This window comes from Portunus trituberculatus, chromosome 41, assembly GCF_017591435.1.
Source record: "Portunus trituberculatus isolate SZX2019 chromosome 41, ASM1759143v1, whole genome shotgun sequence".
Taxonomy (NCBI): domain Eukaryota; kingdom Metazoa; phylum Arthropoda; class Malacostraca; order Decapoda; family Portunidae; genus Portunus; species Portunus trituberculatus.
This window is the reverse complement of record NC_059295.1, coordinates 6,050,240-6,074,437: the sequence shown is the minus strand read 5'-3', so window position 1 is coordinate 6,074,437 and position 24,198 is coordinate 6,050,240. Positions and strand designations below refer to the sequence as shown.

The window sequence follows — 24,198 nt, the reverse complement described above, 5'->3', positions numbered from 1 at the left end:
TTAAAACGGTCCTCATTGTGGGGGAGCAGGCCATGTTGGCTGCCCCATAAAGAATCTTGGCCAGAACTGCCTAAAAAGTGATAAATGAACAGGTGGTTGTGTCAGCAGGAATAACGCAGGTTATTTCAGAAGGTAAACCTACTCTAATCAAATGGGAGAAATTTAATGAGTCTGGTAAATTGATATGGATAATGGCATAGATTATCAGACTTGTATCCAAGTACAGTGGAGACTCAATACTCGAACTTAATTCGTTCCAAATGGCCGTTCGAGTATTAAAAAGTTTGACTACTATTGATACCTATAAATCAGGTAATTCATTCCAGCCATTGCCAAACCTAAGTTTAATTTTGCAGTTGCCACTAGCATTGGCGCACAAAAGCAGGGTTAGCCCGTTTTTCATGGGCTTGTCTTGGCAAACACTTCTCTTTCTTTGTTATATAGCTCATTTGGTGGTTCACTCCTCTGCCCTGCCACCGCAAAGGCATTAATAATGGCAAGAGCTAAGGTAGCCCAAATTAAAATTCTAACAATACTTAATTTAGAGTTGACAGCTGTGTAATGTCAGCCAGGTTAGTTAAATTCATCTTAGAAGCTTATAAAGATGAACTGACAATAGTAGAAGAAACACATCTATGGTGTGGTGATCAGTGCTATAGCTCAGCTTTCTAGCAGCAGAGAGTTAACCTCTTATGTGCAGAATAAAGTAGCTAAAGTGAAAGGACTAGTACCCAAAGCCCATTTACACTACATTCTTACAAAAGATAACTCCAGTGACCTTCTTACTAGAGGTATCACTGCAACCATTTTAAAACGGTCCTCATTGTGGGGGAGCAGGCCATGTTGGCTGCCCCATAAAGAATCTTGGCCAGAACTGCCTAAAAGTGATAAATGAACAGGTGGTTGTGTCAGCAGGAATAACGCAGGTTATTTCAGAAGGTAAACCTACTCTAATCAAATAGGAGAAATTTAATGAGTCTGGTAAATTGATATGGATAATGGCATAGATTATCAGACTTGTATCCAAGTACAGTGGAGACTCAATACTCGAACTTAATTCGTTCCAAATGGCCGTTCGAGTATTAAAAAGTTTGACTACTATTGATACCTATAAATCAGGTAATTCATTCCAGCCATTGCCAAACCTAAGTTTAATTTTGCAGTTGCCACTAGCATTGGCGCACAAAAGCAGGGTTAGCCCGTTTTTCATGGGCTTGTCTTGGCAAACACTTCTCTTTCTTTGTTATATAGCTCATGTTTCGTAGTTTTTTTTTTTTTTTTTAAACAGGCCAGTTTCATCACAATTAACCCCTAAAACTCGGGGATGTTGGGATTTTTAGCTCGTGCTAACTCGGGAGGTTTGGTGAGACACAAAATAGCCTGTATTCACATACTGATTACATTTGAAAATTCAATAAACAAGTGAGAACAAATGGTGTTCTACCCAAAAGCAACTCTTCCTCTTTGCAATGCAAAAAAACAGAAATGTCTAGATGCTATGGTTACCAAAATATCACAGGTTGAATGAGGTGGTATCAACGGTGTACATGGCCTTGCGTCCAATCAGGTCCAACGGCCTTGGCTAGAGCGATACAAAACGGGCCCCTTACATCTCTCTCTCTCTCTCTCTCTCTCTCTCTCTCTCTCTCTCTCAATCAATCCAAATGTTTGCAAAGTGATCTAATTTGTATATTTTTTTGCAAAAACATATATAAATTACATACAATAGGAGTTGCTGGTGGTGGTGGAATGTCCTTCCCCTTGGTGGTTGAACCTCCTATATCCGTATCATAGCCAAGAACATCACTATCTTTGCTCTCTATTATTGTAGAAACTGCTAATTCCAAAGCCCTTCTGATACCACTCTCATTCAAAAGTTTTCTCCCTGCAACATAGCGAGACCCGAAGTGTAGAAGTAAGGTGCGTGGGAGAGGTGGCAGAATCGGACACAGTGACGTATAGCATATGTTTACTCCTGACTTGCGGGCTCGCCATGCCTCGCAACAGAAAGAATTCCAGATCTTTTCTTGAAATTCACAAACCACCCTTTACTTGCTTTAAAATCATCATTGGAGCCTAGCCTTTGTACAAATTATGCCCTCTGACAAAGAAGCACCAGCCATCTGCCTTTAGTTTATCCAATCAACAATTTTTCCATTTCTTCCACTGCCACAGGTTGCTTAAATTGCCTTTGCACACCAATCATCACATCAGCTCTTTTAATGAGCTCTGTTTTCTTCAGTATTGTGGCTACTGTAGATTTAGCCATACAGTACTCAGCTGCAAGATTGATTATTCTTCCTCCTTTTTATTTATTTTTTTTCTTATACCATGTGGGCTTTTCTCGGGAATTTATGGGCTTAAGGGGATACTTTTTGGGGTACCTCCTATCTTAAAGCCCACCCACTAGGAAACCGTTGCCCCGAGTTAGGAAGCCCAACCTACACTCGGACCGTGGACAGGATTCGAACCCGTGCGCTTGGAGACTCCTCGGACCCCAAAGCGCACATGGTTCCACTGTACCAAGGCGGCCCCTTTATCGTACTTATCAATAATCTCCCTTTCCTTTTCAATGGTTGCACTAAATTCTTTCTTGTAGGCTTATTCTCACCACTAACAAGCTTCTTCGGTGCCATTGAAAGCTTCTAAATGCAAAAAAAATAAATAAATTAAAAAAAATAAATAAATAAATAAACGCAGAAAAAGCACAGGACAATATTATTCTTATGACAGCGAAGGATCAACTGGCTGCAGTGGACCGGTGGGGTGTGTGGGGCAGCGGGAAGGGAGAGACCCTTTGTTTACAGTCACGTGGATGGACGTTCGACTAATAGGTATTTTTTTAGTATTAAGTCAAACTTTTGCGTTCGACTATTGAAAAGTTTTAATATTTAGACATTCGAGTATTGAGTCTCCATTGTATAAGAAAGTATGTACAAAGTGTATCTAGCTCATATTTAAGTGTACACAAGCAACAGAAAGTAAGGTAATAACCTTAGTGCAAAAGGAAGTTTATCCTCAGGAATCTAAGCAATTAAGTAATAACAATATTAGTAAACCTACATCCCTGATGTATCAGTTAGGTTTATTCAAAGAGGGAGGGTTAGTAAGGTGTAAAAACAAGTCACAAAGAGCTCTAGTAAGTAAGCAAACAAAGAACCCAATCCTTTTCTCCAGGAAACATGAAGTAACTAAGATGATAGTAGAATATACTCTTAAGATATGCCTACATTATGGTGTCAAGTTTGCAGTATCATACCTAAGGCAGAAATATTAGATCCTTAAACTGAGGAAGGTAGTGAAAGGGATACAAGGCATGTGTATGATTTGCAAGAAGTTACAGGATAACAGGTATGCTGGGGCACCTGATCCTCCTTTACCTGATTTTAGCGTACAAAAGGTGGTACCATTCCAAGTAATGGGTATAGATTATACTGGTGCTATAGTTACCAAAGAGGAATGGCATGCATTAAATAAAATGTATATCATCATATTATATATTCACCTCTGCAGTAACTAGAGTAGTATATTTAGAGATGGTGGACAAACTAATCTGTGACTCCTTTTACATGCTTTTAAGAGATTCTGCAGTAGGAGAGATTTCCTCAAATACTTCTAAATGATAATGCAACTACCTTCAGAGGTGGGTACAAGGTTTCAATAGATTTAATGAAGGATGATAAGGTTATCAACAATTTAAAAGAAATGAAGTACAAATGGAGATTCATTCATGCATGGGAGCCTTGGTATGGAGCTATCTGTGAAAGATGTATAGCTATAATCAAGACCGATCTGAAGAAGATATTAGGATGACCTCTAGTGACTGAGGAAGAGTTATACACAGTCCTTCCTGAGTTGGAAGCAACTGTAAATGATCAGTTCTTGGGTTATGTCAGTGGGCACTTGGATGAACCTTGGCCCTTAACTACTCGTACTTCTCAGCTGCTAATTCCACTTCCAAAGTGCAAAGTTGATATGGAAGACCTTGAAGACCACATTATACAGAATGACTCATTTGATCCAATGTCTGCAATACATTTCAAAATTATTAAATGAAATAGGGAAGCAATGGGCAAATGAGTATTTATTGTCCATAAGAAAATCTAACGAGTATAATTGCCAAATTGGGTAACACATAGCCTAATGTTGAAGATATGGTACTTGTTCATGATGAGGGACCATGGTTGTTTTGCCAATTAAAGGGACCGTCCGGTGAGGTTTTTGAAAAATTGAAAATAAAGAGGTACGTGGGTAATTTTTTTTTTTTTTTTTCGGTGATAATGTTTATTACATGGTTAGTTTAGTAGTTGCAAGCGAATCAACCCATAAATAACTGCATGAAAAATAAAAAATCTATTTAAAAAATTATATATTTTTCCTATAAACTATGTCACTAGAGAACATATTTCAATTTTGCTAGTACGGATATGAAGTATGTGGTATAACAAAACTTTTTACCTCATAGAATTTTTTTTTTTTTATTTTGATGGCCATTATGAATTTTGTATTTTTTTCTTACTTTTTTATATAAAATTATATTGTGGCACTTAAAAAAAAATTCCAAATTCTATGAGGTGAAACTGTAGCAGCTTCATTGAGCTTCAAAATTATACCTCAAAATTGAAAATCCATTGAGAAATGAGGGAGAAGATAGATTTTATTTGAATGGTAAAAAGTGGAAACTGAGAAAGAGGCAAAAAACCCCAGAGATGTCATTTTGGTCCTCTATGACCCTGTACATTTATTTGAGTTGGATATTTGGTGCTCATACACCACCATGTGCATCATATATCCTTTTTAAGCATGTTTAGAATATTCTGTATGACTCATATGGCACCTGGCCGCCCCTACAATGATTGTAGTTATTAGTCACTGGAAGGCGAGGATGTCTCCCATCCATGCATGGTCGGTACAACCAGGGGTGTGGAGTCGGAGTCGGAGTCGGAGTCGGAGTCAAGGAGTCGAGGAGTCGGCTACTTTTTGCCGGAGTCGGAGTCGGTAAAAATATGAGCGACTCCGACTCCTTTACGTGATAAATTTTTGAGTAAAGATTCCACTTCATGGAGATTCCTACAAATTGGGAGAAATTGACTTTGTGGAGGATGTGTCCAATCAAGCAGTCTGCGGGAATATTGGTATTTTTAATAATTTTTCATGCTTTTTATTTTGTATTTTGTTGGGGATATAGCCTAAGGAAGGAGGGCGGTACATGCTGCAACAACCACCCAGACAGCAGATAATACGGGTATCCCCTTTTGCCATATTTTATGGTGTTTTGCATGAGCTAATGTGTATATTTATCAAAGAGGTTAATTGCTAAGTGATATCCAACGATGGTAAAATGAGTGTGGTACTAGTACATCGTGTGATCCTGTATTATACGCATCGCGTACGCGTCTCTATTCTCCCCCTTGCTGAGCTAGGCTGACAACGCTCTTCAGCAGATGCCAAGAAGGCCTCATCAGCGAGAGAGAAAAAAAGCGGAGTCGGAGTCGGAGTTGGAGTCGCAACCTTCAAATTTCCTGGAGTCGGAGTCGGAGTCGCAACATTTAAATTTACTGGAGTCGGAGTCGGAGTCAGAGTTGGAGTCGCAACCTTCAAATTTCCTGGAGTCTGAGTCGGAGTCGGAGTCGCAACATTTAAATTTACTGGAGTCGGACTTTTGAAAATCCGACTCCACACCCCTGGGTACAACTTGTAATTTCCACTTGCACCGTTTGTTTAGATATTGTAAGGCAAAAAAGGCAGGTAAAATAGGCTGGATTGTGGCTTGCAAGGTGTGAAATAACGGGCGAGATACTCAATAGATCCTCCTCCCATCGCAGTCACATGGACACTGAAATGGAAGGGGAGAGGGTGTATTCCTGTGTACGCCATAGTACTGAGTTGCCAGCGCCCACCTTTCCTTACCAAACAAACCACTTTCCATGGCTTTTCCCTGCTTATTATCATCATTTATGGTACAGAGAGTGGGGTGAGGGGAAGCCACAGGCTGTGGTGGGTGTGTCAGGGGCCCTTTAAAGTTTAAATACCCCACACATATTTTAGCGTACTTCCCCAAAATACTCCATCACTATGTTGCCATATGTTTGGGGATGCTCTGGTGGTGTTTTGGGGATTTTCAATTTTTTTCAGATTTTTCGATACCCTTAACCCTTATGTTCCAGTGATTAAACCATTTTTCAATATCCCATGACGGGTAAAAATGGTAAACCTAGAAATTGTCAGAAGACTGTTTGAATACTAATAATTAATTTCTCTTTGTTATTCTGAATACAATGATGTACTTTCTAGCTTTATGTGACCTCTGAAAGTTTAGTTATTGCCTTATCAAGGATTCCTCCTCCGCCTGCTATGTGACCCGTCAAGCAGAAACAGCTCAGTGAGTGATGACACCGCGCAAACACACACACACTCTCTTTCTCTCTCTCTCTCTCTCATCTTGGAAGAGAAATTGTACACTTCCAATGAGAGAGAGAGAGAGAGAGAGAGAGTATTCTTTCACCCCTTTTCATATCAAGTTTCAAGCAAATAACATAGGTATCATCTCTCTCTCTCTCTCTCTCTCTCTCTCTCTCTCTCTCTCTCTCTCTCTCTCTCTCTCTCTCTCTCTCTCTCTCTCTCTCTCTCTCTCTCTCTCTCTCTCTCTCTCTCTCTCACACACACACACACACACACACACACACACACACACACACACACTCCGCGCTCCGTGGAGAGCGGACGTGCCTCCTGCGCATGAACGGCATCTAAATAACACTCCACACGCTAAGCAATGTGCTTGAGTGAGAATAGTTATTGCTATTGAGGGGCGACCAGAGCGAGTGAACGAGTGTACAGAGTGAACGTAGCCTGGTGATGTGTACATGGGAGTGATCGGAGGTGGGAGAACCTCCACACTCCAAACAACAGAGCGGGAACCCACAAAGGCCAGCCATAGCAGCCGCCAACGCATCCAACCACACACGTAACTACCAGGCCTGGCCCCCAGTGACCACACACCCACATGTTCCCAGGAAAAGTAAGGAAAAATGGATAGACCGGTAAGGAATAAATTACCAAATTCAAAATATGTTGATGAGGCCAGGAGCAAAGCCGAAAGTGGCCAGTCAAAGCATGAGTCCAGCTTCAACAGGGGCAACATTGCAAGGTAGATTGGTGATGTTGGAGAAGAGATTTGAGGAGTTAGTGAAGGAATTAAAAGTTCAGAGGAGTGAGGAGGAGCAGGATAGAGAATTCCAAGGCTTTGAAGGAAAGAGTTAAGAGACTGGAGGAAAATGAAAACGATTGGTGGATGAGAATGCGCATTTGAAGGTGGAGGTTGAAAAATACAAGAGACGGTTGGAGGAGAAAATGGAGAGAGTAGTAAAGGAGAAAGATGACTTTAAGGAAATGATTAGTGAGCAGAATGAAAGGCTTGAAAGGGAATGGGAACTGAAGAAAACACAATGGACTGAGTCGAGGGAAGCAGAGATGGTTGGATTACAAGAAATAATTAAAGATCAGTTGAAGGAAGACAAAAAAGAAAGGTCCAAGGAACTGGTTAATGTAATGAAGAATAAGGAAACATTGATAAGGGAAATAGCAGAAAAGAAGAAGAGTGTGTTAATATTTGGGATGAAAGAACAAAATATAACATATAAGCCTAAGAGAATTAAGGAAGAATTGAAAACGGTAAGAGATCTGTTCAAAAATCTAAATGATGATGAAAAAAAAGACCTACAAGAAGAAGTGGAAGAGATCCATAGACTGGGTCCATATAAGGAGGAGTGAACAGACCGATTAAAGTAGTACTGAAGTCACAACAATCTGCGGAGGATGTCCTATATAGAACATCAAAGTTAAGAGAGATAGAAGGTTGTAAAGAGGTGTTTGTGAGAAAGAATAGAAATGAGGAAGAGAGGAGAAGATATAAGGAATTGGTGGAAGAGGCGAGAAGGAAAAATGATGAGCGGTCTGAGGAGGAAAGAGAAAGTTTTTGGAGAGTTATAGGAGAGAGAGTCAGAAAGTGGTATGTGGAAAGAAGGAATACGGAGGAACCCCTAGAGGGAGCAGTGGGTGGACCGTAATGTATACTAATATAGATGGGATACTGTCAAGTAGATTGGAATTGCAAGACTATATGATAGTGGAGAAGCCTGATATAGTGTGTTTGACTGAGACAAAATTGCATGAAAAAACAAAGATAAATTTGGATAATAAATATAATATATGGAGAAAGGATAGGGAGAGTAAAGGTGGAGGAGGAGTTATGATTATGACGAAGAAATAAATAAATGTGGATAAGGTTTGGTATGGGAAGAACAATGCAGAAGTGATAAGCATAAGGATAAAAAGTGATGGAAAAGAATTAATAATCATGGTGACCTATGTACCTCCTAAAACAAATTCTTGGACATTAAGGAATACGACAATATGATCAAGGATACTTTACAGAGTTTGGAAAGTGTATTATCTGGAAAAAGAAAGGTGATACTAGTAGGAGATTTTAATTGTAAGGAGGTGGATTGGGAAAATCTAGTAAGTGGTGTTGGAGAAGAAGCATGGGAGAGAGATTTCTTAATCTAATGATGGAAAATATGATGGAACAGAGGGTGAAGGAAAATACTAGATATAGAGGAGATGATGAACCAGCTAGACTGGATTTGGTGTTAACAAGAGAAGTGTACCTATGTGGAGATATACAATACAAGTGTCCTTTGGGAAAGAGTGATCATGTGGTTATGGAAATGCAGATAGCAACAACACAGCGAAGGAAGGACGAGACATACAGGAGTGGTAGATTGAATTATAGAAAGATGGACACAGAAAGTTTGAAAAATTATTTCAGAAAATTAGATTGGGAGGAGATGTTACAAATCAGAGAAGTGCAAAAGAAATATGAGATTTTTATGAAATATTATAAAGAAGGAGTTATGAAATTTGTACCAAAGTATAAACCAAGAGAGGAAGGAAGAAAGGATTGGTTTAATGCAACTTGTGTTAAGGCTAAGGAAAAGAGAGATGTGGCTTGGAAAAGATGGAAAAGAGCAGGAATATACTAAATAAGGAGAATTATAGAGTGGCAAGAAATGAGTATGTGAGGGTAAGGAGGAGGAAGAAAGAAAATTTGAAAAGATATTGTAGACAAGAGTAAGGAACATCCAAAATTGTTTTACAGGTTCATAAATGGTAAACTTAAAAGAGAGAGTCCATTGAAAGATTAAAAGGAGAGCAAGGGATAGTAGATGACCCTAAGAATATAGCGGAATTGCTAAATAATAGGTTTCAGCAAGTATTTACTAAAGAAACAATGTTTGTAAAGCCACAGAATGTACAAGGAAATGTGCACATGGATGACATTAAGATACCTAAAAGGAGTTATATAAAATGTTGGAGGAACTTAAAGATGATAAAGCGATGGGACCAGATGAAGTTTCAGGAAAATTATTGAAGGAGTGTAGAGAAGAATTGATTGATCCATTATATGATATTATAAGGTGCTCATTAGAAACAGGGAAGTACCAGTAGAGTGGAAGAGAGCTGAAGTGGTGCCCATTTATAAGGGAGGCAGTAAGGAAGAGCCTCTTAACTATAGACCTGTGTCTCTAACAAGTGTGGTCGGTAAGATTTGTGAGAGGGTGATAAAGAAATATTGGATACGGTTCCTGGAGGATCATAAGTTATTATCGGATCATCAATTTGGCTTTAGGAAAGGGAGGTCATGTGTAACAAATCTACTGAGCTTTTATTCAAGAGTGGTTGACAAAATACAGAGAGAGAGGGATGGATGGACTGTGTATATTTGGATTTAAAGAAAGCTTTTGACAAGGTACCTCACAAGAGACTGTTATGGAAAGTAGAGATTTATGGAGGACTGAAAGGAAAAGTGTTAAAGTGGATGGAAAACTACTTGAGATGGAGGGAGATGAGAACGGTAATAAGGGATGCAAGGTCGGACTGGTTGGTGGTGGAGAGTGGAGTCCCACAAGGCTCAGTGCTGGCACCAATACTTTTCCTGGTATATATAAATGACATGCCAGAGGAGTAAACAGTTATATTAATTTGTTTGCGGATGATGCGAAGTTGTGTAGGTGTGTGAAGAGTGAAGAAGATTGTGAAATTTTACAGGCAGACCTGGATAAGATTTGGGAGTGGAGCAAGAGGTGGCAAATGGAATTTAATCTGAGCAAAAGTCATGTGATGGAGATGGGAAAGAGTGGAAGACGGCCAAGAGGGTCATAGAAGATGGGTGAAAAAGGTGGAAAAGGAAAAGGATTTGGGAGTGATAATACAAGACCATGGGCAGTTTGAGGCTCATATTGATAAGATGTTTGGAGAAACGTATAATTTGATAAAAATATTGGATTAGCCTTCCATTATATGGATAAAGATATGATGAAGAAATTAATTAGTATGGTAATTAGACCAAGATTGGAATATGCTGGAGTGGTTTGGTCCCCTTATAAAAGAAGCATATAAGGAAGTTGGAGAGATTGCAGAGAATGGCAACAAAAATGGTTCCGGAATTGGCAGAAATGACCTATGAGGAGAGATTAAAAGAAATGAATTTGCCTACCTTGGAACAAAGAAGAGAAAGAGGAGATTTAATACAGGTTTATAAACTGTTGAATGGACTGGATGAAGTGGATAATGAGCAAATGATGTTGAGAGAGGAAAACTTAAATAGAACTACAAGATCGCATAGTAAAAAGATAGCCAAGGAATATGCTTGAAGGATGTGAAAAATATAGTTTCCCACAAAGATGTGTGGAGGTGTGGAATGGTTTGAGTGAGGAGGTGGTGTCAGCAAGGAGTGTGCATAGTTTTAAAGGAAAGTTGGATGTGTGTAGATATGGAGACAGGGCCACACGAGTATGATACCCAGGCCCTGTAAAATTACAACTAGGTGAATACAACTAGGTGAATACACACACACACACACACACACACGAGACACAATGTAATGTATTCCAACATAAATGGAGTGATATCTTGGATATTGAGGAAGTGGTTCATAACCCAGAACTCAACGATGATATCTTGAGGACAAGAACCCAGATATTGTGGGTCTTACTGAAACAAAACTGAGAGAGGAGAAGACCTGATGAAGGTTGGAGAAGGAAATATAACGTTTGGAAAAGAAATAGAGTAGGTAAGATGGGAGGAGGAGTGATGTTGCTGGTTAAAAAGATATAAAGGTGGATCAAGTGAAAAAGGTATGGGAAAGGCAGAAGTGCTAAAGATCAGAGCAGAAACTAATGAAGGAAAAAGAGGCACTACATAGTGGTGTACGTACCACCTAAGACAAATGCATGGTCAGTACAGGAATATGAAGAAATGATAAGTGATACAGGAACATGTCTGGAAGAAATGTTGGGTGGCTGTGAACGAACTATAATGATGGGAGATTTTAATTGTAAAGAGGTGTGTTGGGAGGACTGGTCAATGGAAGGATCAGAGACAACATGGGAAATACACTATTGACACTGGCAATGGAAAATGTGTTAACTCAGTGGGTCAAAGAAGATACTAGGTTTGGAGGAGAGGGAGCATCGTCAAGACTGGACTTGGTCTTTAGTACAGAGCCAATGGTCATTGAGGAGATGAGGGTGGAGTGCCCTTTAGCAAAGAGTGATCATGCAGTTTTGGAGTTCAAGGTGATAGACGAAGAGAAATCTAGAAGAAATGAAGAATATAAAGTGGGAAGATGGAATTATGCCAAGACAGATTTTGGAAACCTAAAGAAATTCTTTCAAGAGACAAATTGGATGAAATTCAAGAGTGCTAAGGAGCAAATGAAAAGTGGAAGGAATTTATAAAAATATACAAAGAAGGTGAGAAAAATTTGTACCAATAAGACAACATAGAGAAGTTGGAAAGCAGGACTGGTTTAACGATAGATGTGAAAAGGCTAGAACAAGAAAAGAGGATGCATGGAAGAGGTGGAGAAGGAAAAGACGGATTAAGCAGTGGGAAAGTTACAAAAGAGCAAGAAATGAATATGTGTTGATTAGAAGAGAAGAAAGAAAGAAACAAGAAAAGGATATAATTGATAAATGTAAAGACCAACCAAGGCTTTTTACAGACATGTGAACAACAACATCAAAAATAGAGAAAGTATTGAAAGTTTAGAAGTAAATGGAGTATGCAGTGAGGATCCCAGGAAATGGCAGAGGCTATGAATGGATGCTTTCGGAAGGTATTCACAAAGGAGACTGCTTTTGACAAACCACTGGTAATGGAACAGAAAGGGATTATGAAGGAGTTTCAAGTAACTGTGGAGGAGATCAAGAATATGATGGGGAGTTTAGAAGTGAGAAAAGCTGTGGGACCTGATGGGGTATCAGGATGGATTTTAAGAGAATGCAGGAGCAACTGGCAGAAAAAGTTTGTGAAGTAATTGATGCCTCATTAAGGGAAGGTGTAGTGCCCCAAGACTGGAAAAGAGCTAACATTGTCCCAATTTATAAATCAGGTAACAAGAGAGACCCATTGAACTATAGACCAGTGTCACTTACAAGTGTGGTAGCTAAGATGTGTGAGAGGGTGGTGAAGAATAGATGGACAGACTTCTTGGAGAAAAATGACATACTTTGTGAGTGTCAATTTGGTTTTAGAAAAGGGCGTTCATGCACGACAAACCTGATATGTTACTATTCGAGGGTGATAGATGTAATACAGGAAAGAGATGGTTGGGCTGATGGAATATATCTGGATTTAAAAAAAGGCCTTTGATAAGGTACCACACCGGAGACTGATCTGGAAACTTGAAATGGTAGGAGGAGTGCATGGCAGTTTACTAAAATGGATGGAAGACTTTTTGGTAGGAAGAGAAATGAGAACAATAATTAAGGACAGACCATCAGAATGGGGCTTGGTGGAGAGTGGAGTCCCACAGGGATCAGTGTTGGCACCAGTAATGTTTGCGGTCTACATAAATGACATGGTGGATGGGGTGTCCAGGTTAAGTAAAATTACAAAATTATGAGAAGTTAAGACCAATATTGCTGGTTGGTTGAATTGAAAACCAAAAAGGGAATGATCACACGTTCAATTAAGAATCTTTATCCCTTAGAACAGCGGTTCCCAACCTTATTTGTCCCGTTCCCCCTTTTCCAGTCATTGTTTCACCTGTGGACCCCCTACAACGAAATAGGTTAAGCCAAGAAAATTAATAAAAGATTTTTCTGCAAGAAATGAATATATTAATGTAAAATGTCTTCCATTGTTATGCTGATTAAGATGTAGGCCTATTTATATGAAATCAGAAAACATTCCGTTCAGCACTTTTTGATTTAAGTAAAACACATAGGAAAAATGTTATGTTAATGTTGTTATAGTTGTAGGTATTGTGTGCAAAACTATCTTTATAATATTTGCCCTTTTTGAGCTTGCAAGCACATGTATGAATAAAAGAATCACAAAACTGTATGAATACAACAAAAAATCACAAAAACAGCAGTGAATGAAACTTTTCATTGGTTGCGAAAAAGTATGTCACTTTATATTTCTCAATGGGACTTTTGTGGTTGTTTTTGAGCAACCAGCTCATGAATCCTTGGCTCAGTGGCAGCCAGTGCACACCTCAAGTCATCTTCCACAGACAGCTTGTTCCTTGATTTTGTTTTTATTGCAAGTAATGAAGAAAACCCACTTTCGCACAGGTAGGTTGAAGCAAAAGGCAAAAGAACTCGAACTGCCAGATCACTTATTTTTTAATATGATTCCATCATTGAACACCAGAAGCTAGACAAGGAGTTTGACTGGAACACATTCTTGGCTGTTGAATCATGGAGAAGCTCAATGAACTCTTGTGCGTCTTCTAACACATCATCAACCTGACATAAGAAAGGATTTTTTGCTAATCCTGCATGCTGAGGGCTCAAGTCAGGAAAGTAACGGCAAAATTCATCATCTAGCTGAGACAAGTGGTCCATGATTTCCTTGGACAAGGTACTTGAAAGCTGACCATCAGCAAGAACTTCATTCAATGATGGAAACATCATAAATTTTCCTACACTCACTCTCTTCTTATACAGCTCCAATTTGGCCAAAATGCATGTATTGAGTCACAGTGGCTGAGCAAGTTTGAATCCTTTCCTTGGAGTCTCAAGTTCAGCTGGTTGAAGATTTCAAATATGTCCACAAGATAAGCAAGGCGGAGCTCAAAGTGTTCTGATTTCAATATCTCCAACAGGTCACATTTTTTCTGTACATCAAGAAACATTTCAACTTCCTGGCGAAGAGAGAAGAAGCGGGACAAAAATCTCCTGCAGACAACCACCTGACGGATGTATAAAAGAGCAAGGAACTATGCTCGGATTCCATGTCATGACACAGTTGCTGGAACAGTCTCGTGTTGAGGGCAGAGTTTTCACATAGTTCACGACCTTGACAATACCAGTGAAAATTGTGAGAAGCCCAGAAGGAAGCGATTTAGAAGCCAGAGCCTCCCGATGAATGAAGCAGTGCACACCAACTGCATTTGTTGCTTTGGATTTTACTTTTGCTTGAAACCCGACCTCGACCCAAGCATGGCTGGAGCTCCATCAGTTGTGATTCCAACAAGATTATTCCAACTCAAACCATGCTTGTCAAAAAACGATGACACAGCATTCATCACATCGTCATTTAAGGAGGCAATAAATCTTCCTGTCATCTCAGAGCCACTCATGACCATCCCAAGGGCCAAATTTGTCACATGGACCGTGAGTTTGACACCGCTGATACTGTTAGCTAATGTAGAGCAATTCTAACATTTAAACATTCAGTTTTAAGGATTGTGAACAGTAGTATAAATTTTATTCTGAGCCGCATGTCTCCTAATTCCAGTATAATAAATTTTAAAATAAGTAGAATCTCTATGGACCCCTTGAAATTCTTCCATGGACCCCTTGGGGTCCATGGACCCCTGGTTGGGAACCACTGCCTTAGAAGTTAGTATAAGTAAAAATGGTTGGGATGAGTGGGTCTGTGTTCCAGCTTAACCTCCCAGAGCAGACAAGAGGAGTTGAGCCGGTAATGTAGTTAAATCACGCATGGTTTGTCCATCTCCTCCAAATTTAACCTCTCAATTACAACTTTTCCTATTTGTAGATTCAGTTTGTCATGCAATACATCAGGAATGCTTAGAACCAAAAGACAAAGGCTGGGGCTTTGTGTGTGTACCTACTGGACTGATCACAGATACCAAAGACCAATAAGTACACATTTTATACTAATGCTGCCAGAGTTCTATGACACACTGCATGACATTCCAAGGCTGTCTTTACCACAGGGATGAAAAGGAGTCAATCTCCTCTAAAGCAGCCAGAGCATCATTCAATCTAACTTACTCCATGATTGATCCAGATTGTACGCAGTGTATGGTGCCCTCAAGGTACGAGTGTCCTTATAAGGCATCATGCACTGCATACTTTACCCTACATGTAAAAGAGATACTATTATAGGGAAAGCACTTCAGAAGCAAAAAGGAAATTATTGGATAGGTAGTAATAGAGGCTCTTTTGTTGTGGTCATTGTCTTCATGAGATGTTAGAAAAATGGACAGATAAAAATGACACCTTGAAAACCAATCAAGCATTATGAAATTAAAAACAAATATGACAAAAGCAAGGAACATTCACAATTTAGATGGACAAGAGCATATTATGAAGATGGATGAATCCAAGCTTTTGCCAAATTTTTCAAAACTAGTAATAGATAATTTCAACTATATAAACACCCCAACCTCCAAACATATCCAAAAAATACATATTCTCACCTTCCAAAGGATTCCACACAACATCATTGCAAGAAAAGTTGAGGTTGAGGTGTTTCCCAGCCCTCAGATTAGCTCGCTCAACCAAACCATCTTCCTCCAAGGCAAAGATCTTGAAAACTGCAAAATAAGCATACATATTTCATACACAAGGTCATGATTGTTTCAAGACCTTTCAATGTTGATAAATGCCTTTATTTCCCTAAATAGTATTCCTCATAGATATGTCTAACAAAGAAATGTTAATATTGTCAGTCAGCTCCAGTTTAACTTTCATGTTAATAAAGATAATGGAAGTATAACCAAGAAAATTTTCTAGTGTGCAATAATGAAAGATAAGAGAAAAATTACCAAACAAGTTTGTTTCTTGACAAAACATTAATATAGAGGACAAAAACATTTCTGTATGTTGATTTATTTTCCTTACTAATTTAGCTACTTGAATAGAATAATTAAAAAAGAGCACAAGTTGATCTCAAATTTTGTATTAATAAATACAGTACCCACCATGTCTGCCTGCAATGACCACCTGTGTATCATAAGGATCCAAGGCAAGGGCATTGGCAGGCACATCCTGAGTCACCTTCACTGTACGCATCTTGTTGTGATACTTGGCTGTGCCAACCTGCAAAATAAGAAACATCTTACTATCCCTACCCTGTCAATGAGAAGTACAAGTAAAACTAATGCAGGGAATATTGAAGGAACATGTAACATAGTCTGCAAAACTGTGGAAACAAGAAAGTGAAGTGGGAAAAATTAAGACTGGGAGCAGGGCTCTATTTCCTATTGTTTTTGGCCCACATCCCCTACAATCTTGGATCTTTTTTTTTTTTTTTTTTATGTTATGGCCTATAGCACCTGTGGGTATACTTGAGGAGTATGTATGGGAAGCACCTCAAGTATGTATGGGAAGCACTGTTCAGCTTCCACCCATTAGTGATGTAAACAATTTTACTTATAGTGGTACCCATATTAGGGCCCCCATCACCACCCAAGTATATCTTTAGTGTAACCACCTAGAACCTGGGCATCACAGTGACAGGTAGGTAACTTTCAACCACTCAATAAATGGCAAAGTTTCAAGGTGGTATAAGATGGGATCTGAACCTATGCATGGACGTCTGCCCAATCCCACACTCACCACCTCATCTACTACACCACAATAGTGGATAAGGTGGTCTTCAGATGGAGAAAAGGTGATATAAGGCTATATTTTACCTTGTGGGGCGTGGGTCATAGTCACTTCTCTTATGAGCCTACAATAATTGATACGTACAGTGGAACCATGCGCGCTTTGGGATCCGAGGGGTCTCCAAGCGCACAGGTTCGAATCCTGTCCATGGTCTGAGTGTAGGTTGGGCTTCCTCACTCAGGGCAACGGTTTCCTAGCGGGTGGGCTTTGAGATAGGAGGTACCCCAAATAGTATCCCCTTTAGCCCATAAATTTCCGTGAAAAGCCCACATTGTATAAAAAAAAAAAAATTAAAAAATCTTGCACACAGGTAGTCATATTTCCTACACAAAAATAAGTATTCTGCATATTTCCTACCCTATGGGACACATTGCTACAAATTTAGCCATTTTATATTTGTGACATATTTCCTTCACTCAAAAATCTGTTGTCACATATCCTACAAGGATAGAGCATATGAATGCCTCAATATCATAGGACCTTAAGCACTGCCTACCTGATTTTCGAAGTATTCATATCTGCAGAATTGGCAACTCTTCCTCTGTTTGACTATGTTGTTTGCCACACTGTTTTCCAACTTTAATAAGGCTGAAAGTCTTGCTGAAGCCAGTGAACTCACGACCAGGTTATCAATTCGGGAAGCATGTGTTGTATTTGGTGGTTGAGCCAAGTGGCGCATCAATTTAAAACCAGACAGGCTCAAGGTTAGCAGGAGTCAGCCAGCCAATAAGAACATACAGCACATAGCCCATAGCCATCTCTTGACCAATCCGCAATTTTTTCCATAAGGAACAAGTCACCCTGAGCAAATCACTGCACTGCTATGTACATCAAGGATCTTCTGCCCTTCATTACTCATATCAAGTCCCAGTACTTCTGAGCCATCCTGGCACAGCAGGATGCTCTGCAGCATAAAGGAGGACATGGGGCTAGTGACAGTGACTATGAAGGGGACGAAGATGACAACCTGATGGAGTATGATGAAGAACAATAACTTAATCATCCCAACCCCAACCTTCCACTTCATTAGCAGATGTACAGTAACATCAAGAGTGAAGACAGATTGTCCACACACAGTCTTTTCCTTTGACAAAGTGACGAAGTGAAGACGTCTACCATTAACTTGGCATGGAATAAAGTATGGCCAGAATGCGCGCATGACTTCCCAGGCTTCGCTGAAGACGACATCGGTGCGATCAGAAATGACATAGTAAATCTGTGCCATAGGGCTGGCCTCGATGAAGTTGATGATAATGATGTTCAAGATCTTTTGGAAAGCCATGCTGAATCTCTCTCTCAAATGATGAACTTATAGATCTAGACAAGGCATCATAGGAGGCAGAAAAAAGAGGGAGACGAGGAAGAAGAACCTGTCCATGGCCTGGACATCAAAACTCTTAGAGAATGTCTCGGTGGTATCAAAAAATTTCTAGAAACCCTGAAGGAATGTGACCCAAATCCTGCCTGGAGTAGCACAGTAGCTCATGACGGAGAGAAAAGTGTCAAGATTTATCAAGAAATCTATGATGAAAAAACAAGAAAAACTAAACAGTCCTCCATCTACTCGTTCTTCAAGCCAGTCAGACATGTCGTCCCTGTCACACCTGCCGACCCTGCTACAGCTGGCCTTTCCTCAATATCCTCTTTCTTCAAACCATTGAAACATGCCGACCCTGCTACAGCTGGCCCTTCTACATCTGCTTCCGACAGTGCAGACGACAACGTCTGATCCTTGTCTGCCCACTCGGCGGGAGATGAGTAAGGGCTGAAATCTCTACTGTCCCTTAGCCTCGGAAGGGACATCATCTGATAGAATACATGGCGAGTGAAAGGTAAATAAGAACATTTTGTTTATCTCTTTTGTGCAGTACTTTACTTTTTTTTATGATTATTTTCATGTATTTTCATTTCTGTAGGAGTGACTTTTGATGTGCTGGAACACATTCCCTATTATTACATGTTATAATCAGTTCGGTATACAGTAAATTCGATATGCAGTAAGGTTTTCAGGAACGCATATCTACCGTATAATGAAAACTTACTGTATACCTATTACTTCAGGTTAGGCTAAGTGACTTAAAGCAAATGGGTTCTTCCATGGGGTATTTCACAAACACAGCTCACAACCAGCTAAGTTTATTACTTAACATATAGAGTAGCACAATAACCAAACACAAAAGCAAAAAATATGCAGAATAGCCACATTATTATCAACCTTCTCTTTAACTTTAAAATTCCTTCAATCCATGAACTATGAACTATTACTGCAATTTTTCTTTAAAACATCTTATCAGTAAACACTAATCAGTTGTGATCACTGCATGCAAAGGCTCACCAAAATATTCTAAGTCCACAGTACACATAACACAAGTCTCTGTGGCTCCTAGGAAAATTACTCTAAATTATTACTTACAGATAAGGCGAGGCAGAAGAGGAGCACAGTCTTCATGGTGCTGCTACTGACACTAGAGTGAAAAATTCTAATGAGTCTGATACTCTAGGGATTAAAGAAGAAATGAGTTGTTCATCTTCTGCCTGTCCTTATATTCACCATCACCATGAAACTTAAACACTACCAGTGTTTGCCACTACGTACAATTTTATCCCAAGTCTCATAAGGGTTTTTTACATTAAAAATCACTGCACTCATTCTAGTGTTACTTCACAAGCTTTGTTCTGGCTGAACCCTTCACTTTGGCACGTCCAAGCCATTTCATCTCATCTTACCCCCTCGATGCTTGGTCCACTTGATCCCCTTTTTCCTGTCCTGTTTGTGTTCCTATATGCATCACCAGTCTAGAGGCCCACTATATTGTGCTCACTGAGTCATTTGTGTCCTGACTATCTCACACAGCACCTGTCGTGTCATTTGCTGCAGCTGCACCATCTCCCAACACTTTCCCTTTGTGAGCTCACGATGTCAGACTACAGAAGGGGAATTTTAGATTTACATTTTTCTGACCTTATATTCTCTACTTTACATACACATTCCACAACTCTAATGTGTGTAATAAATAAATGCTTTTTACATTAGAAATACCTGTAGGTACACAAGAAAGGTAATATTTAGAACTAAGATTAATTTTTTCACTTACCTGTTTTTCATACAAAAAAATTTGCAGTTCCACTGTTTTACTTACTTCCTTTCACTGAGATTAAAGAAATTCACACTTGCCTCTATGTCTGGCAGTGCAGTGACCTGGTGTTCCCTAGATTATCAGCTGTGCACCACCTCAGTTAATTCTCGCATACAGAATCAGACTGAGGGGAGGAAAAGATAGTATGTACTTGTTTTTGTAAGAAAAATAGATGAGTGAAGATTTAGCAGTCTCCAATACTAAGGGAGGCAGGAGTCAATATGGTATGCCAGGCATAGAGGGTGAAATGACTGTCCACTGTGGAGACACTAACCTTTGATTGAGCTGGAAAAATAGATGGTGCTGGAAAATGAAGCTAGGTACATGGGAGTTCTCCATGAGCCAAGGGAAGATATCTATCTCCCTCCTTTCTCACTATGTCACATAGGTAAACATCAGCAAAGACAATGTGTCCCCCAGTAGGCTGCTCAGGATGGTGGGGACAGCAGTTCTTCCACATAAGCATGGAGATAGCAATGCTATAGATGTCGTGTACGCGAACCTTAATCCCTTCAATATCAGGGCACACTTTCATATTCATTATGGTTAATACTTTTTGGTGATCTTACACAGCTTCAGAAGCTTGTGTGGGGATTAAAATAGAGAAGACTCTGCCCATTAATTTTCTGATCTCCATAAACCATTCTTAATGTAAATACAATCACCTAATCACACCAAAAAATTCATGATAAAAATGCATCCCAGTACAGAAGGGAGTTAAACTCAAAACAGGTAGTCAGGCATGGAAGCATGAGCTGCTTTGATGGTATCCAGTAAGAAGGAGTTCGCTGCCTTCAAGATGAGTCTGGATGGACACTTAACCCTCTATGTGCGAGCAGCCTACATATTGGCAAGTGAAATTTGAAACTGTAATGCTGATCAGCCTACATATAGCAAGATATGTAAAAAACTGGCGGTAAGAGGTAGCGAGCTGGTGTTAGCACCATTGGAAAGAGCGTTTCCTGTAGGTCAGGACTCACTATTGTAACGCTGGCCTGCGCTGCTTACTAGCAGTCCACCCCCTAAAAAAAACTTTGTGTGCACCAGAAATGAGGCATGAATTTTTTTTTTTTTTTCTTTGTGTGTATTTACCTAGTTGTATTTACCTAGTTGTAGTTTTACAGGGCCTGGGCTTTATGCTCGTGTGGTCCCGTCTCCATATCTACACTTATCCAATTTTTCTTTAAAACTATGTACACTCTTTGCTGATACCACTTCCTCACTCAAACTGTTCCAAGTCTCAACACATCTTTGCGGGAAACTAAATTTTTTAACATCTCTCAGACATCGTCCCTTCCTTAGTTTCTTACTATGCGATCTTGTGCTTCTAAAGTCATATTCTTCTCTCAGGATCAGTTTCTCATTATCCACTTCATCCATTCCGTTAATCAATTTATAAACTTGTATCAGATCCCCTCTCTCTCTTCTCTGCTCCAAGGTTGGTAGATCCATTGCCTTTAGTCTCTCCTCATATGCCATCCCTTTAAATTCTGGAACCATTCTTGTAGCCATTTTTGTAGTCTCTCTAATTTTCTTATGTGTTTCTTTTTGGGGAGTCCACACAACTCCTGCATATTCCAATCTAGGTCTTATTTTAGTACTTATCAATTTCTTCATCATTTCCTTGTCCATATAGTGAAATGCTACTCCAATATTCCTTAGCAAATTATCGTCTCTCTGAAAATTCTATCAATATGGCTAACGGTTGATTATTTTCTTCCATTGTCACTCCCAGGTCCTTTTCCTTTTTACTTTTTCTAGTTCTACTCCATCTCCCATCTTATAGATTCCCACTGGTCGTCTTTCACTTTTTCCCATTTCCATGACATGGCTTTTGTCCACATTGAATTCCATCTCCCATTTTTTGCTCCATTTCCAGATCTTGTTTAAGTCTTCCTGTAGTATTTCACAATCCTCTTTTTGTTTAATGACTCTGCACAGTTTCGCATCGTCCATAAACAGATTTATGTAGCTGTTCACTCCCTCTGGCATGTCATTTATGTATACGAGAAAAAGTATTGGTGCCAATACTGACCCCTGTGGCACTCCGCTGTCTACTGTTCTCCACTTGGACTTCATATCTTTAACTATCGTCCTTATTTCTCTTCCCATTAAATAATTCTTCATCCATCTCAATGTGCTTCCTTTTAAGCCACCCTTCTCCTCTAACTTCCATAGTAATCTTTCATGTGGCACTTTATCAAAAGCCTTTTTTAGATCTAAATAAATACAGTCAACCCATCCCTCTCTCTCTCTTGTGTGTGTGTGTGTGTGTGTGTGTGTGTGTGTGTGTGTGTGTGTGTGTGTGTGTGTGTGTGTGTAGGAGGTGATAGCTGTATGATGCAGACATACACATGGTGTCACGATGTTTCCTGTGTTGTATCACTCATTCTAGAGTGGCGCAACGCATCAGGGCATGTTTACGCATTCAATACGCACCTTTTTTTGTTATACATGTATCTGAGTACAACCAGAGGAGGTTGTAGAGCAGCTGCAGGTTGTGTACCCTTGTTGACAACTTATAATAAAAACACATAAAAATACATAAAAATATATAAAAGCACATCCAAACTATCAATCTTTCATGATTTTTACGTAAAACTTGAGTTTGAGAGGTGAAACCCCCGTTTTCTGTTGGCCCACATGAGTAAGTCAGCAGTTCAGTTGCAGAATATGTTGGATGTTGTGGATGGATATGGAAGAGACTTTGGAGTTAGGTTTAGTAGTGAGAAAAGTAAGCCACGCTTAGGTACAGGAGATCCACATGATTCGACCATTTGCAGTTCAAATTATCGCCAATTCGAACTCAGTTAATTAACAATCAATCCTCAAGGTTCGACGTACTGACTCGCCAATACGACATTCATATCTCGCGAGCCACCCAACTGGTCAAATTCACCGCCAGCCCGCCAGGCGGAAGTGTAAATGGGCTATCACATTGGCCTATGATACGCGGAACGAGGAACATCCACTCCAGATAGCTGGAACTTGCCAGGGATTAGCGGAGCAAAGTTGGGATGGCTTCATATCAATTCCTGTTCTCCATATGCTATCCCAATGAAAATAGAGTACCTCCTCGTTATACAGTACTTCTTTATCCGATAAATTCACAGTTATGGTATTTGGAAATTACTACCCTCAATTCTTATGGTAAGAAAAATTCACAGATACAGTATCCGCTCATGTCATGCCTAAACCTGCTGTTTTTCTTTTCATGTTATTGCATCCAAACACTAAGCAGTTGCTCGGCATGTTTAGTTGTTTACAGCACTGTGGAAAGTTTGATGAATACTCCAGCTAGCCCAGTGTCCACAAGCGATATGTAAACAACAGGAAACCTCAAGCGTCAGGCCAAAGTGCCCAAATGTCCTGCCAAAAGTCAGCTATCAGTGAGCACTGAGCTAGGTTGCGCGGGAAGTGTGACGTGGATTACATCACAACAACAATGAGTTTCTTTCCACATTTCCCATTGAAGACAAGTGAAATCCTTACGTGTGTTTTTTGTGGATGTTATCACGATGCACAGTGACGCACCCATAATGGCCCCAAAACGTTCAGCAGACACTGCTGGAGTTGACAAGGCAAAGCGAAAGAGAAGTAGTCTGCCCACTCAGCGGAAGATGAGGAAGGGCTGAAATCCCTACTGTCCCTTAGCCTCGAGAGGGACATCATCTGATAGAATACATGGCGAGTGAAAGGTAAATAAAAACATTTTGTTTATTTCTTTTGCATAGTACTTTTCATTTATATATATATATATATATATATATATATATATATATATATATATATATATATATATATATATATACAGTAAGGTCTCGGTTTACGTCAGAGTTACGTTCCTGAAACATGACGTAAGTCGATTTTGTACGTAACTCGAGTTTCCGTACATTTCAAAGCATATTATCGAGTTTTCAACCAATCATTGTTTATGGTCATTCAGGTAAGTTAAAGGTTATATTGTTATATTATTTACAACTATGTAGGAATATGAAACACAAGCTTGTTTTATTGTTGATTAGGGCCACGAACGCGAAGGACTGCAGATTGCTGAGAGGGGTGGACGCCTGAGGCCGCCAGGAGGGTGGGCAGGTCGAATGTTGTGACGCCCAGGGCGGACA

At 39.7% G+C, this 24,198-nt stretch overlaps 1 protein-coding gene across 4 annotated transcripts in view; it reads right to left on the bottom strand.

Moving 5' to 3' along the window:
* LOC123516785 (GATOR complex protein WDR24-like) overlaps window positions 1-24,198 on the bottom strand; it is a 334,605-nt gene that overhangs the window by 287,984 nt on the left and 22,423 nt on the right. For all 4 annotated transcript variants that reach the window (XR_006678279.1, XM_045276440.1, XM_045276441.1 and 1 more), the window contains 2 exons: window positions 16,250-16,367; window positions 15,746-15,862 (listed from right to left, as the gene is read on the bottom strand). Coding sequence is in view for 3 of the 4 variants with exons in the window: in XM_045276440.1 (XP_045132375.1) it covers window positions 15,746-15,862; window positions 16,250-16,340 (208 nt within the window). In the remaining variant the exon portion in view is untranslated. Of the gene's footprint in view, window positions 1-15,745; window positions 15,863-16,249; window positions 16,368-24,198 lie in introns of those variants that run through there.